The sequence below is a fragment of the Aquarana catesbeiana genome, linkage group LG04, assembly GCF_042186555.1.
Source record: "Aquarana catesbeiana isolate 2022-GZ linkage group LG04, ASM4218655v1, whole genome shotgun sequence".
Classification (NCBI taxonomy): Eukaryota; Metazoa; Chordata; class Amphibia; order Anura; family Ranidae; genus Aquarana; species Aquarana catesbeiana.
Window position 1 is genome coordinate 511,084,435 of NC_133327.1, and position 14,854 is coordinate 511,099,288.

Consider the following 14,854-nt stretch of genomic DNA (forward strand, 5'->3'; position numbering starts at 1 on the left):
ATGCTTTCCTTCTTTCTCCTAGTTCCCATTGAGTTCCCATTGACATCCTGATCTCATTCCCATTGAGATCAGGATTCCCCTTATGTAGGCATTATGAGCCTCCCACAGGGAATCATCTGCAATCTCACTGGTTCAGTTTAAGCTAAAATATTGCTCTAATTCTTTTTTTATCCCCTTGTTTTAGCTAGAAGATCTTCATTTAGTCTCCATGAATACGCTTGTATCTGAGTTTTTGGTATCTTTATTTTCATGGTCATTGGGGCATGGTCAGATAGTTATTTCTATATTGGTGGAGACTATTCAATTCTAGCATTCTATGTTCTATCAGCCAATAATCGATCCTAATGTATGTCCTGTGTACAGGGGAGTAGAACGTATAATCTTGTGTCCTGGGATGTTGTATTCTCCATATATCTAACTGGTGTTGGTGTAATTTCTGTTTTATCGCCTTCAATTGGACGTTCCTTGTCCCCTGTACACGGGACATACTATCCTGTTTTGGATCCATACAAAAATTCAGGTCCCCCGCTATGAACACTTTCCCTTTTTTAAATTGTGATCATTTTTCCAGGGCTCCCCCCAAATATACGGTTGGGCCTTTATTAGGGCAATAAATATTAGCCAAAGTGCAACAGCTTCCTCCTTAAGAAGAGAAATCTTCCCTCCGGGTCAGTTAATCTGTCCTCCAAGGAGAACCAAATTCCCTTACCTATTCCAGTTGCAACCCCCTTTTGCCTTATTTGTCATTGAGTCGCCATAGTACCAAGCTGGGAGCTGACAGGAAAACAACCTCACATTAGTTTCATGGGACAGGTGTGTCTCCTGTAGGAAGACCACCCCGGCACCATGATGCTCGATCTCTTTCAAGATTTTATGCCTTTTTTGTTGGTGTATTCAGCCCTCGCACATTGTAGGTCAAAAAGATTAACTGTAGTCACGGTATAGTTATTTGCAACCTGTTTTCAAAGAGATTGGTTATTTGCTTCCTATTTGCATGTAGATGTAATCTATTTCTGAGTTTACGATTATTCTTTATGGGGTCTAAGTTTTGTCGTCCCCCGCCCCCCCCCCCCTCCCCTCTCCGGCTCCTGATTCACAAATGGAATCCCTCTCCATTTCCCTTCTACGAGTCTCCAACCCTTGGGGTGTTACTCCAACCGTTGCGGCCCGCTCTTCCACGGGACGCTCCAGGCTTCCCGACTGCTCAGTCTGCTTCTCCACTGCCATCTCCCCCCATCTCCCTCCTCCCCTAACCCCCCCCCCCCCCCCAGAGTTCACTTGAATAGTGTCTTCTTTTTTTTTCCCTTTCCTTTTTTCTCTGTATTTTTTTTTTTTTTTTTTTAGTGCTTCTTGCGATTTTCTGTGATTTCTACAATTTCTCCTAATATCTTTTCCCTCCTCTTTCATGACTTTATCCTTCTGCCCATCCCGGTATATCCAACTTTGGAACACCTATTTCCTTACAGAAATCTTCTAAGTCCTCTGAGTATTTTAGTCTCACAGATCTACCTTCTTTCTGGGCTACTAGGGACGCCGGGAACCCCCAGCTATATTTATTATTAGCCATTCTCATTTGAACCAATAATGGCCTAAGAAGTCTTCTTCTTTTCAGTGTTTCTACTGATAGATCTGTGAAGATTTGAAGTTCTGCACCCTTGTATTTCAGGGTTGTCTATCCCTCAATCTCTTCCATATCTCTGCCTTATCTTCATATAGCTGAAATCGTACTATGATGATATCCCAGGGTATTTCTGCATTTAGATTAGATTGCATTTAGATTTTAGAAGTTCAGTGCTCACAACCTTTCCTCATAACTAATATCCTCCAGACCCTTTATTAGCCTAGTTGCCCTTCTTTGTACTCGCTCCATTTCCAGTACATCCTTCCTGAGGACTGGTGCCCAAACTGGACAGCATACTCTACGTGTGGCTGGACCAGAGTCTTGTAGAGCGGGAGAATTATCGTTTTATCTCTGGAGTTGATCCCCTTTTTAATGCATGCCAATATATTGTTTGCTTTGTCAGCAGCAGCCCGGCATTGCATGCCATTGCTGAGCCTATCATCTACTAGGACCCCCAGGTCCTTTTCCATCCTAGATTCCCCCAGAGGTTCTCCCCCAGTGTATAGATTGCATTCATATTTTGGCCAAATTCCGCCAAATGCATTATTTTACATTAAACCTCATTTGCCATGTAGTTGCCCACCCCATTAATTTGTTCAGATCTTTTTGCAAGGTTTCCACATCCTGTGGAGAAGTTATTACCCTGCTTAGCTTAGTATCTTCCGAAAATGCAGAGATTAAACTGTTTACTCCATCCTCCAGGTCCTTTATGAACACAATAAGTACAGTAAGTCCACTGAAGTGACTAGCCTCAGGTGATACACAGTTAATAAATAAATCCTCCCATAAGTTGTACCTGTTTATCTGAAGCATCTCTTCTCCACAGCCTTCTAAAGTACAAGCGCTGTGATTGGCTGGAGCCGCAATGACGTCACTCCCACGCATGCGCGGGTGCCACCAGTCACGGCACGGGCCCTGAAGAAACAGCACTATGCAAGTTTAGAGGATATTTACAGTACCTACAGGTAAGGCTTACCTGTAGGTACAATTAAAGAGGAAGACTTTACTTCCTCTTTAACCACTTGCCACCCAGCCACTGCACATAAACGGCCGGGTGGGCGCTCTCTCCTTGGACTTTCAGGAACGTCCCTCAAAAGGAGGCGGATCATGCCTGCGCAGCGGCGCGATCCCGATGCGCTCGTGTCACCCGGACACAGCGCATCTCTGATCGGCAGGAGGGCTCTGTGATTGGCCCTCCTGATCACATGACGGCCATGTCCAATCACGGCCGTCATATGATGTAAACAGAGAGCCGGTTGCTAGCCAATCAGCTCTCCTCTCCTCACACAGAAGTTGTCAGTGAGGAGAGCGGATCACTGCAGCCGGCTGATGATCAGTGAGTATGAGCTGTTTTTTTACAGCTTTTTACTCACTGATCACCAGTGTAAAACACAAATGTGAAACACATATGTACACAAATGTAAAACACACAAGTCCCCAAAACACATGTTCCCACATAGTAAAAACACCTGTCCCCCACAGATTTACCAGTAAAATCACATGTCCCAATGATTATCTGCACACATATGTCCGTGATCACACGAACCAATTATTATACACTTAACGGGACTTTTTTTTACCAAAGACATGTAGCAGAATACACGTTGGCTTAAATTTATGACAAAATTAGATTTTATTGGATTTCTTTTAAAATAGAAAGAAAATATTGTTTTTTTTTTCAAATTTTCGCTCTTTTTTCGCGTATATCGCAAACAATAAAAAATCGAGTCCTGAATAAATACCACCAAAAGAAAGCTCTATTTGTGTGAACAAAATGATAAAAATGTCATTTGAGTACAGCGTAGCATGACCGCGCAATTGTCATTGAAAGTGTGACAGCGCTGAAAGCTGGAAATGGGAAGGAAGGGGGTGAAAGTGCCCAGTATTGAGGTGGTTAACATGGTATTTCTCAGCTGGGGATCTGATGTTACACATTGCCCAGCACAGAGCACGAAGATAAGTATAATCTGAGTCCTGCTTGGAGGGAAAGGACACGCACCCTCTCTACACAGTATCATTGTGAAATATGCACACCTGAGGCTGTCAATCACCTGCTGTGTGCTGGGGGGTGGGGGTGGAGTGTCTCCCAGGAGTGCCTGGTGTCTGTAAAAATTGCCAGAAGTGACGCATGCAAACAGTAGAGAAAGTAGCGAGCAGGCAGAATCCGCACTAAGCGCTATGGACAGAGGCAAATAAAAACTAAGGCTGCTTCCACACTGAGGTGCTTTACTGGCGCTATAGAGCTAAAAATAGCGCCTGCATAGTGCCTGTAAAGAGCCTCTCCTCTCACTCCAGTGTGAAAGCCCAAGTGCTTTCACACTGGAGCGGTGCGCTGGCTGGATGCCAAAAAGATTCCTGCAAGCTGCATCTTTGAGGCGCTGTAGGAGCGGTGTATACACTGCTCCTACAGCGCCCCTGCCCACTGAAACCAATGGGCAGCACTCCCGAAGAGCCAGCAAAGCGGCACTTTGCAGGAGCAGTTAACCCTTTTTCGGCCATTAGCGGGGGTTAAAAGCTCCCCGTGTGTCTTGCCTACAGGCAAGCATGGTGGTGGGAGTGTCATGGTCTGGGGCTGTATGAGTGCTGCCGGCTCTGGAAAGCTACAGTTCATTGAGGGAACCATGAATGCCAACATGTACTGTGACATACTGAAGCAGAGCATGATCCCCTCCCTTCAGAGACTGGGCCACAGGGCAGTATTCCAACATGACAACGACCCCAAACACACCTCCAAGATGACCACTGCCTTGCTAAAGAAGCTGAGGGTAAAGGTGATAGACTGGCCAAGCATGTCTCCAGACCAAAACCCTATTCAGTATCTGTGGGACATCCTCAAACGGAAGATGGAGGAGTGCAAGGTCTCTAACATCCACCAACTCCGTGATGTCGTCATGGAGGAGTGGAGGAGGACTCCAGTGGCAACCTGTGAAGCTCTAGTGAACTCCATACCAAAGAGGGTTAAGGCACTGCTGGAAAATAATCTTGGCCACACAAAATATTGACACTTTGGGCCCAATTTGGACATTTTCACTTAGGGGTGTACTCACTTTTGTTGCCAGGTGTTTCAACATTAATAGCTGTGTGTTGAGTTATTTTGAGGGGGCAGCAAATTTACACTGCTATACAAGCTGTATACTCACTACATTACATTGTAGCAAAGTGTCATTTCTTCAGTGTTGTCACATAAAAAGATAGAATAAAATATTTACAAAAACGTGAGGAGTGTACTCAATTTTGTGAGATACTGTAAGTATTTATATTTTTTTTTTTTCTCCAATACCATAATAGTGGTAAAAATGCATCATGGAAGCCTGGTGGCCCAGATCAAATTTAGCAGATATATACAGTAGCATAACTAAATATGGGTACATTGTTATACTTAAATTATTGTTCTTGAAGTTTCTTTACCTATCTGGTGTAATTTCCTATGTCATGTACATAGGCTGTAATATACTACTTACCAGCATTGTCTTCAGGTTCTGTCTGTTTGTATGATGTGGCTTGGAAGCCCCTCAACACATCGAGCTCCAGAGCAGTCCACATTCAGACAGAAGATGGTGTGCTGACAAAAAAGTGTAAATTGGGACCAAGAAAAATAAGTAGATGACCTCTGATGATGCCTTAAAACCACCTTAAAACCTGCAGTATGCAAACAGATGTAAAATGGAGTGGGTTACTTCACACACAGCACATCAGTTACTTAAAAACATTATTTTATTTATAATTCAGATACTATCAACAGCAAGTTTCCACTATCAAAACAGAACATAAAGGGGACTATTTTATAAAGTGATTTGTGCTTTAGAGAAATACCAGAGGTTACCTTACAGACCTTCTCAAAATCCTAGATGCCAGACTGTCACTGGTTTCATGACTTCACAACCTTAGAACAAGCATGCTTTAAATGAGTGTCAAAACGTATCTTTATAGGTATGGGTCAGCAACTCAGACAGCATTGCATTTTAAGCATCAGAACAATGGCCGGGGAAATTTTCATAAAAAAGGTCAGAGAAATTAATGGTAGCCTCCATTAATCTTTCATGACAGCTCCCGTTTAATATTTTGGCGCTCATGTAACACAGCAGCAAACAGGGTGGGCTGTGAGTAAGTGGGTCTTGCCCAGAGTTAGGATTAGAGAGACTTCATTTTGTATCTGTTATACACTTAGAGTTCCCTTTTAAAGTTGTCTTTGCTAAAATGACATTCTCATGGGCATACAATGTTCCAGACATTACAGCCAGCTGTGGCCTTGCTCACATAAAGTTGTATTCTGTCTTAGCCAGCTGAAACCTGATCTAACCTTCTCTCTTAACAATACAAAAGCCTTTGTCACGGAATGAATGAGAAATTTTCTCTCAGCCACCCAGTGTATGTGTTCTCCCTCCTATGTACACAAGGACGGGTATATCTTTTTTCTTTTTTTAATATACAACACCATTAATTCACACCACACAATAACATCCATGGAAGGCTGAGGGTTCTGTATTGACTGCGTAACAACCTATCATGGACAGCTCTCGGTCTCTAGTTATGATCAGGAGCCGGCAGGATGGGCTCCTGATCAGGTGACCACTGTGACAGCCAATTGTACTGGCCACATAATCGGGAAGTCCATCCCAACCCCGGACATATAGACCCACATAAAGAATTGCCAGGGATGAGTGGGAAGCAGTTAACTTTGCAAGTCAATCATCAGCCTGTCCTCCATTCATGTATTGTCTGTCATTCACAGAGAAGCTGGATGAAAAGGGCAGGCTTAGTCAAGCACTCTCGATGAGTGCCGATCACAGCACCCTCAATTCTTTATACCCCTGCCACACCAGAATATTATCGTCTGGGAGGATCAGAGGATAAAAAATTTCAAGGAAAGCTGAAGCAAGCAGCACATGCATCGGCCTATCAACTGAGCTGCTCCAAGCTCTGGAAGGATCCTGAAAGTACTGTACTGGGCTGGGCCTCTAAGTACATGGCTAAGAGCTGGAGCCAGCTGCACCCACCCTGGTGCTCCAGTGAGTACTGGAGGATAAGAGAGCAGTGACTGAACATCACTGCTCTCTACTTGGACCAGACCAACAATTGAACAATCGGAAGTCATGTGATCACTCAGTTCTCAGTTTTTGAGCCAACTTGGGACATCTGCAGCATCACACTGATGCTGGAGCATTAAGGCAAGTATGTATGCTTATGGGTTTTTTTTAATCCTATACTTGTCCTTTAAAGTGGTTCTAAAGCTAAAATGTTATTTACCTTAATTGCATTCCCTGTATTAAGGTAAAAGAAATTGTGTCACTTGCAGCCACTGGCTCCTGCTGCTGTCAGTCAAATTCTGTGAGGGGGGGGCAAGGCTGAGCCACGCTGCGTGTGTCTTGGATGCGCACAGCCCGGCTCAGGAGCGTACCCGCACATCTGCCCCCACAGCAAGCCACTTGTTATGGGGGCAGACACAGAAGAGAGAGCCAGGATCGCCAGTGGGAGACCCCAGAAGAGGAGGTTCAGGGCCACTTTGTGCAATACCATTGCACAGAGCAGGTACGTATAACATGTTTGACTGGAAGATCTGGCTGTAGTCTGATGTCACCATTGCAGAGCAAGCTGATCCTACAGAAAAACTAACTTTAAAATCATTTTTTTTTTTTTTATCATTATTCTCTATCCTTTTATGCTATTTTAGCTACCCAGAACTGCCGCCTATTTGTTATTACCTGATTGAGTGTTCCTGATACACTCTCGTATTGCAATGGCTAACTTTTTTTTTTTTCTTTGCATATTTATACCGTAAATAAGAGCTCATATAATTATCTTTTTTATTAGCGGCAAGCTACGAGATGTTTAGTTTAGAGTTGCTTTTTTTAAGGGTCAGTTCACACCATAGACATGAAGTCCAGATGTGTTCCAGATGCTTTTCTGCATGCGCATTTTTGATGCGTTCCAGTGCGTTTTTCATGCTTTTTTGATGCAGTCCAGTGCACCCCCCCCTCTCTTTCTTCTTAACCTTAAGGGCCAGTTCACACCACTTGCACTCCAGTGCGTTTTTGTTCTGCATCAAAAACACATGGAAAGTAGGTTATATGGTTTCCAATGGCATAGTTCACACCAGTGCAGTCAGTTCCATGGCTTTTTAGTTCCAGAAAAAAAATTAGAATATGCTGCATTTTTACAGTACTGGAACGCAGTAAAACGCATCAAAAACGCACTGGACTGGAATAGTGGAAAAAAGTAATAAAGAAAAAAAAGCACCTGGAATGCATCTGGAAACGCATCAAAAACGCACATGCAGAAACAAATCTGGAATGCGTTTTTGTGGTGTGAACCAGCCCTAAATATAGGACATGTGCATTCCAGTGCGTTTTTTATGCATTTTACAGCATTCCAGTACAGTCCCGTGCAGCATGGTCTATATTTTCTGGAACTGGAACGTACCAGAACTGCAAGCGCTGATGTAAACTATGCTATTGAAAACCATATAACTTACTTTCCATGCGTTTTTTTTTTTTTTTTTTTTATGCAGAAAAAAAAACACACTGGACTGCATGTGGTGTGAAGTGGCCCCAAGTGTTTTTTATAGTATAGTATAGATAGATATAGTGCAAAGATATAGTTGTAAACATTGTATTGAGCATCATATGCCATTCTTTTCATTTTTCCATGATGTAATTAAAGTAGAACTATAAGCAAAACTTTTTTTTTCATTTTGAATAGAGCAAGGGAGGGTTATAACCCGTGTTAGGTTTTTTTTTTTTTTCCGCCATCTGTGTCCCATCGTGGAGATTTGCCTTCACTTCCTGTCCCATAGCTGAACAGGAAGTGAGAGGAAATCCCTTGAAATAATGGGAATTTCTTGTGGACCACTAGGTCCTGGAACTAGTATCATCATCGCAAGGAAGATTCTCCTTCTATTACGTTTCTGGGACAACCCAATTTTTTTTTTTTACTTTCACTGAGAATGGTAAACAGGATAAATATATATAGTTACATAATAGGTGAGGTTGAAAAAAGACACAAGTCCAACCTATGTGTGGGATTATATGTCAGTTTTGACATAATGCGGTCGTTCAGGTGCTTATCCAATAGTGAGGATAAATCTTCTTAAGGGGGGCACAGACAGCAACAGAAACTGACAAGTGTTCTAATCCCTCTCCACTATCTAAAATGTAAAAAAAAGCTTTGCCTTTAGTTATACTTTAAGGCTAAGTTTAGCAGTTGCACCACGTTTTTGTCACCGGACAACCTCTCCTCTGCAATAGGTAGGGTGTTTACATGCCGCGGTGGAGGTGCCTTGTGCCCGCAAAATTTGCCGCCCACTACACATTCAAGCAAATGAGGAAATGCTGTAATTGCCCCACATTGCAGCGTTTGTCAGAAAAAAAAATGGGGTTAAACCAGGCGGGAGGAGACGCTTCCTCACCGCCTGTCAGTAAGCTCTGAAGAGCGATCCGAACACGGCTTGGGCTTCGGGCATCAGGGAGCGCACATCTAGATCTACCCTAATACAACTGGAAATAGTTTTAATACTTATGTGTGAAATCAACCTTGTTGTAATGCTGAATAAAGAGGTAAAACAAACTTCAGCAAAAAGAAATAATAATAATAAAAAAAAAAAAACTGCTGCTAGTCATAAATGGCCATTGTGATGGGTCACGCAGGGGAAAAGAAGTGATGAGCTTACAGGCTGTGGTCTCCTGAAGTCATAGTGAATTCCTACACTGACTAGAAAGAAGGGATGTGAGTGTAATAAGCAATGTGCAGTGCTTTGTCCTATCATATCCATGCAGAGCACACACATACATCTCGGTATAGAAGGTCAGCTGTTCTGTAGAGCATCTCTCACCTGTACACATGTGCTGTTATATCTCATCAGGAAGCTTCCATGACACTACCCCGGTGCATGACGGGAGGCGGTCATGTGACAGGAGGCGTGTCTGCCGGCCAACAGGAAGCCGAGTGTGAAAGCGTGCTACACTGCTCCTCTCCTCATGTCTGTTCTTTGTCAGTGTCAGTCTGGAGAGAAGACAGGAGAGGACGGGCCACACAGTGACTCTCCATGTAGACTTCAGAGCAAAGTCGCTGTCGGTTCTAAGAACTACACTTCCCGGCACGAACCTGGGCCCAGAAAACGAGGAATGCTGGGAAGTGTAGTCTTTACAGTGTGCCTATCAGACTAGCTTCAGCCCAGACAGGGCTTTTAATTGATAACAGACTTTTACTTACTAGAATCACAGATGGAAAAACATAAGGGATATGTTTTTCCGTCTGTGATTTATTTATTTTTTGTACTCACTATAGCCTATTATTTAACCACTTGCTTACTGGGCACTTAAAGCAGAGTTCCATCCAAAAGTGGAACTTCCACTTTAAGCACTCCTCACCCCCCTGACATGCCACATTTGGCATGTCATTTTATTTTGGGGGGGGGGGGGGAGTGGGTACTTAGTTTAGAGTGGGACTTCCTGTCCCACTTCCTTCTTTCTGCGCTTGGCCGCCTAGGTGACTCCTCCTCTCCCCCTAGGCGGCCCCTCCCTGCCAGCAATCTTCTGGGACACATGACAGGTCCCAGAAGATTGCCTGGCCACTAGAAGAGCGCTGTGCGACTCGCGTATGCGCAGTGAAGCCGAAAGCTGTCACGGCCGGGTGCCCACAGTGACTATGGCGGCGCCAGCGGAGAGGAGCGAGGCTCCGGGCAGCCGCAACGCTGGACGGTGGGACAGGTGAGTGTCTGTTTATTAAAAGTCAGCAGCTACACTTTTTGTAGCTGCTGACCTTTAATAAACTTAGGCCTCATGCACACGAGATGCTGTTAAACTCGCGTTCAGAGGCAGTTGGACACTTTTTTCAACTGCCCCTGAACCCATTCAATGTTATCCTATGTGTCCATGTACACAGTCTCGTTTTTAGGCAGTTGCGTTTAACCTCATTTTTCCAGAAGCAAAAAAATGGGTTCAGACGCAAAAGTTTTCCACGTTTCAGACGCCAAACACGGCTAAACGCCGGTACCCGCCACCGGTTTAAGTGTTTTTACAACCTGAATTTGGGGCCCCATATCTCAGGGGCCACTTGGTGCTAGGAACTCCAAATTTGGTGTGCAAACACAGTGGACCTAGCACTACAACATATCCACATGGGGGTTCCTAGCACTAAGTGTCCCCGAGATATGGGACCCCAAAGTCAGGTCAGACAATGTCATTCTCTGCTGCAGAAGTGCTTGACATTTTGCAACCCGACTTTGGGGCCCCGTATCTCGGGGCCATTTGGTGCTAGGAACCCCAAATTTGGATATGTTATAGTGCTAGTTCCACTGTGTTAGCACACCAAATTGGGTTCCTAGCACCAAGTGGCCCCGAGATACGGGGCCCCAAATTTGGGTCGCAAAATGTCATTCTCTGCAGACGCTTCTAGACGCAAACGCGGCAAAACGCGTTTCTAAACGCCGGTTTCAGCTTATAAAAACATGTGTTCAGCAGAGTTTGCACCAGCATCTCGTGTGCATGAGGCCTAAAAAATGTGTGGAACTCTGCTTTAAATCCCCCCTCCTGCCTAGACCAATTTTTAGCTTTCAGCGCTGTCACACTTTGAATGACAATTGCGCGGTCATGCTACACTGTACTCAAATGAAATTTTTATCATTTTTTTCACACCAATGGAGCTTTCTATTGGTGGTATTTAATCACCACTTGGGTTTTTATTTTTTGCTAAACAAAAAAAGACAGAAATTTTTGGGGAAAAAAAAAATCATGTTTCATAGTTTGTTATAAAATTTTGCAAACGGGTAATTTTTCTCCTTCATTGATATTCGCTGATGAGGCGACACTGATGGGCACTGGTAGGTGGTACTGATAGGCAGCACTGGTGATGAGGCACTGATTGGTGACATTTATAGGCGGCACTGATAGGTGACACTGTGGGCACTGGTAGGCGGCACTGTTGTGCACTGGTAGGTGGCACAAGTGGGCACAGAAGCCTCTGCGGGGGCTCTTCACGATCGAGACTAATGTCCATCTCACAGCCACTGGTGATCGGCTTTTTTTTCTCTCCTCGCTACCAGCGTGAGGAGAAAAAATAGCCGATTACTGGCTCTGTTTCATTGGCTGACAGCCAATCATGTGGTAAGGGGTCAGGATCGACCCCTTACTCTAGTCTGATCAGCCGAGTCTCAAAGACCCGCTGATCACAGAGCGCACCGCGTGCTCCCTGCAGGGGGCGCACAGGCTGCTTGAGCATGGGAGGACGTCTTTGGACACCCTCCTAGCAAAGTAGGTCCACGCTGCAGCCGTCTTTCGGCTATAGCGCGGACGGGAAGAGGTTAAAGCGGAACTTCATTCTCAATGAACATGGACTAGTTTTGCTAAAGCAGTTCTATGCCCTGAGGAAAAAAAAACTGTAAGGCAAAGGCCTAATGAGCTAGTATGCATCGTATACTAGCTCATTATGAAATACTTACCTTAGAACGAAGCGTCCGCACCGCCTCCTGGCCACTGCTGAGGGAGCTGACATGTTCCCTCTGCGTTTCTTCCGGGTTCACAGCTCCCGCCACTTACAGCGGCGGAAGAAACGCCAAGGGAACATGTCAGCTCCCTCAGCAGTGACCGGGAGGCGGTGCAGATGCTTCGTTCTAAGGTAAGGGAGTCCTCGGTTCTGGCAAGGCGCTCTGAATTTCCGGCATGACCTGCCGGACCTTCTGACGTCTGCGGCTGCATTCAGGGCGAATATCTCCTAAACCATACAGGTTTAGGAGATATTCATTTTACCTACAGGTAAGCCTTATTATAGGCTTACCTGTAGGTAAAAATCATCCAGTAGAGGATACAACCACTTTAATGCTGCTAGCATTAGTAAATAGATAGAAAAGTATGTCATATTTACTTTTGTTAAACTTTTTTTTTTTTTACATTTCCTCAGTTACATCCTGAGGATAGGGGCGTTATGTAGCCTCTTCATCTCTTGTCCTAAAGCAGTTGTAAACCACTGCATGTTTTGTTTGTTTTTTTTCTTACCTGCAAGGCAAAGGCATATGCACTTCAATCTCTGCTTCAAGTTCTGCCTCACCTGAACATTCCTTCTCTGTCTCTTTACAGGTATGTGTCAGCTCAACCACATCTTCCACCGTTAAATGAAATTGGGATCTACTTGCTGTCTGTGTGTGTGTGTCTTTGGTATGTGTCAGCTCAACCACATCTTCCACCGTTAAATGAAATTGGGATCTGCTTGCTGTCTCTGTGTGTGTGTCTTTGGTATGTGGCCTTCTCTATCTGTTGCCCTGTGTGCACAACCATGATGTTGTTTTTGTTGCTCTGGACTATATTACCTAAGTTTTATGTGTTGATCTTATCTTGGCCTCTGGCCTCTTGCTATTCTGACTTTAGAAGCAAAAGGTCCACTTTGATTGTTAGGCATTCTTATATTCACTCATGATTAATTAACAAACTTCCACCTCACCCTCATAGCAGTATAAATTTGAGCATCCTTAAGGGGTCAGCACATTGTTGGGAGGGCACATTGCAGGGGCTTCTATCCCTAAGGCTTCTATCTCTAAATGATTCTTTCTACAAGTGATATGCACTTCAATCTCTGCACTTCAGCGATTGCACGAAGCAAACAAATATAGCAATCTGCACTGGAAAGCACCTAACAGACTGCAGGTGACCCTGTCTCTCTATTAAGCTCTCCTTCCACTCTGTAACATGCACTCTCTACCACTGCTTCTGACACTCATGTCCTTCTCCTAAAACTCTCTTACCTTCACCCCCCCTCTCCACCCACCTGCATATACATATCACCATGCCTTCTGTCCTCTCCTTACTACTGCTCCTACCAACTCTTGCTCATTCTACATCCATATACTGATAAAACCTCCAGTACTCTGAGACATGCCCCTTCACATAAATCACATTCCCACATTACCTCCCACACCCTCCTGCTTCTCCTTACGTCTGGTGACATATCCCCAAACCCTGGGCCACCATCATCTGTCTTTGCCCAACGCTCCCATCCTCCTACACCCTCTAGCAGGAGCCGAAACCCCCAGAACTTGGTCTCTATTCCTCTTTCCAAAACCAGCCCCCCCTTTTCCTGTGCCCTTTGTAATGCATGCTCTGTCTGCAACAAACTCACTGCCCTTCAAGACCTCTTTATCACAAATTTTAACCTACTTGCCATTACTGAAACCTGGCTTCATGAACCAGATACTACTTCTCCTGCTTCCCTCTCCCATGGGGGCCTTCTCTGGACTCACTCCCCCAGACCAAGTGGACGGAAGGGAGGTGGAGTGGGAATCCTTCTAGCCCCATGCAGCACCTATCAGGTACTTCACCCACCTCCCTCTCTGACACTCTCCTCTTTTGAGGCACATTGCATTTGTCTATTCTCTCCCATTTCTCTAAGAATTGCTGTCATCTACCGGCCCCCTGGACCAGTATCAGCCTTCCTTGATGACTTCTCTGCCTGGCTACCCTACTTTCTCTCTTCTGAAATCCCCACAATTATTCTCGGTGACTTCAGCATCCCTGTTAACACTAATACTACTATCACTTCTAAACTTCTCAGTCTAACCTCATCTAATGACCTGAAGCAATGGATACAGGCTCCTACCCACTCCAACGGCAACACACTTGACCTTATCTTCTCCTATCTGTGCACTCTGTGCAACCTTTCCAACAATCCTCTCCCACTCTCTGATCACCACCTTATTAGTTTTGCTCTCTCCCTGTCTTCCACCTCCTCTCCCTCCAACCGCCTAACAGTTACACGTAGAAACCTTCGCCACCTCAACCCTTCTCTACTCTACTCTGCTACTGATCACCTCTATGACAAAATCTCCCCTCTGTCCTGCCCCAACCTAGCCACTTTCATCTACAACAGCTCTCTGTCTTCCTCCCTAGACAAGCTTGCCCCCCTCACTACACGCAGAATTAGGCCCCGACTGCTACAACCCTGGCAAACAGATGACACCAGAAGTCTCAGAAAACGTAGCCGCGCTCTTGAGCGCCGGTGGCATAAGACTAAGATCCAGGAAGACTTCACACAATATAAATCTGCCCTCCTAAAATACTACTCCTGCCTTCACACTGCCAAACAGACCTACTTTATCACGCTCATTAACACCTTCTCATCCAGTCCACATCAACTCTTCTCTACCTTCAACACTCTACTCTGTCCTCCACTGCCTCCACCAACTCATTCACTGCCCAGGAGATCGCCAATCACTTCAAAACTAAGATTGATACAATTCATGAGGAGATC

At 44.8% G+C, this 14,854-nt stretch overlaps 1 protein-coding gene across 1 annotated transcript in view; it reads right to left on the bottom strand.

Annotated features, from left to right (window-relative positions):
• The window catches only part of TTC27 (tetratricopeptide repeat domain 27), a 795,933-nt gene extending 786,337 nt beyond the window's left edge, over window positions 1–9,596 (bottom strand). The window contains exons 1-2 of the mRNA XM_073627729.1: window positions 9,450–9,596; window positions 5,083–5,260 (exon numbers count right to left, since the gene is read on the bottom strand). Of these exons, the coding sequence (XP_073483830.1) occupies window positions 5,083–5,164 (82 nt within the window). The 5' untranslated portion in view covers window positions 5,165–5,260; window positions 9,450–9,596. The remainder of the gene's footprint in view (window positions 1–5,082; window positions 5,261–9,449) is intronic.
• Between the last annotated feature and the right edge of the window lie 5,258 nt (window positions 9,597–14,854).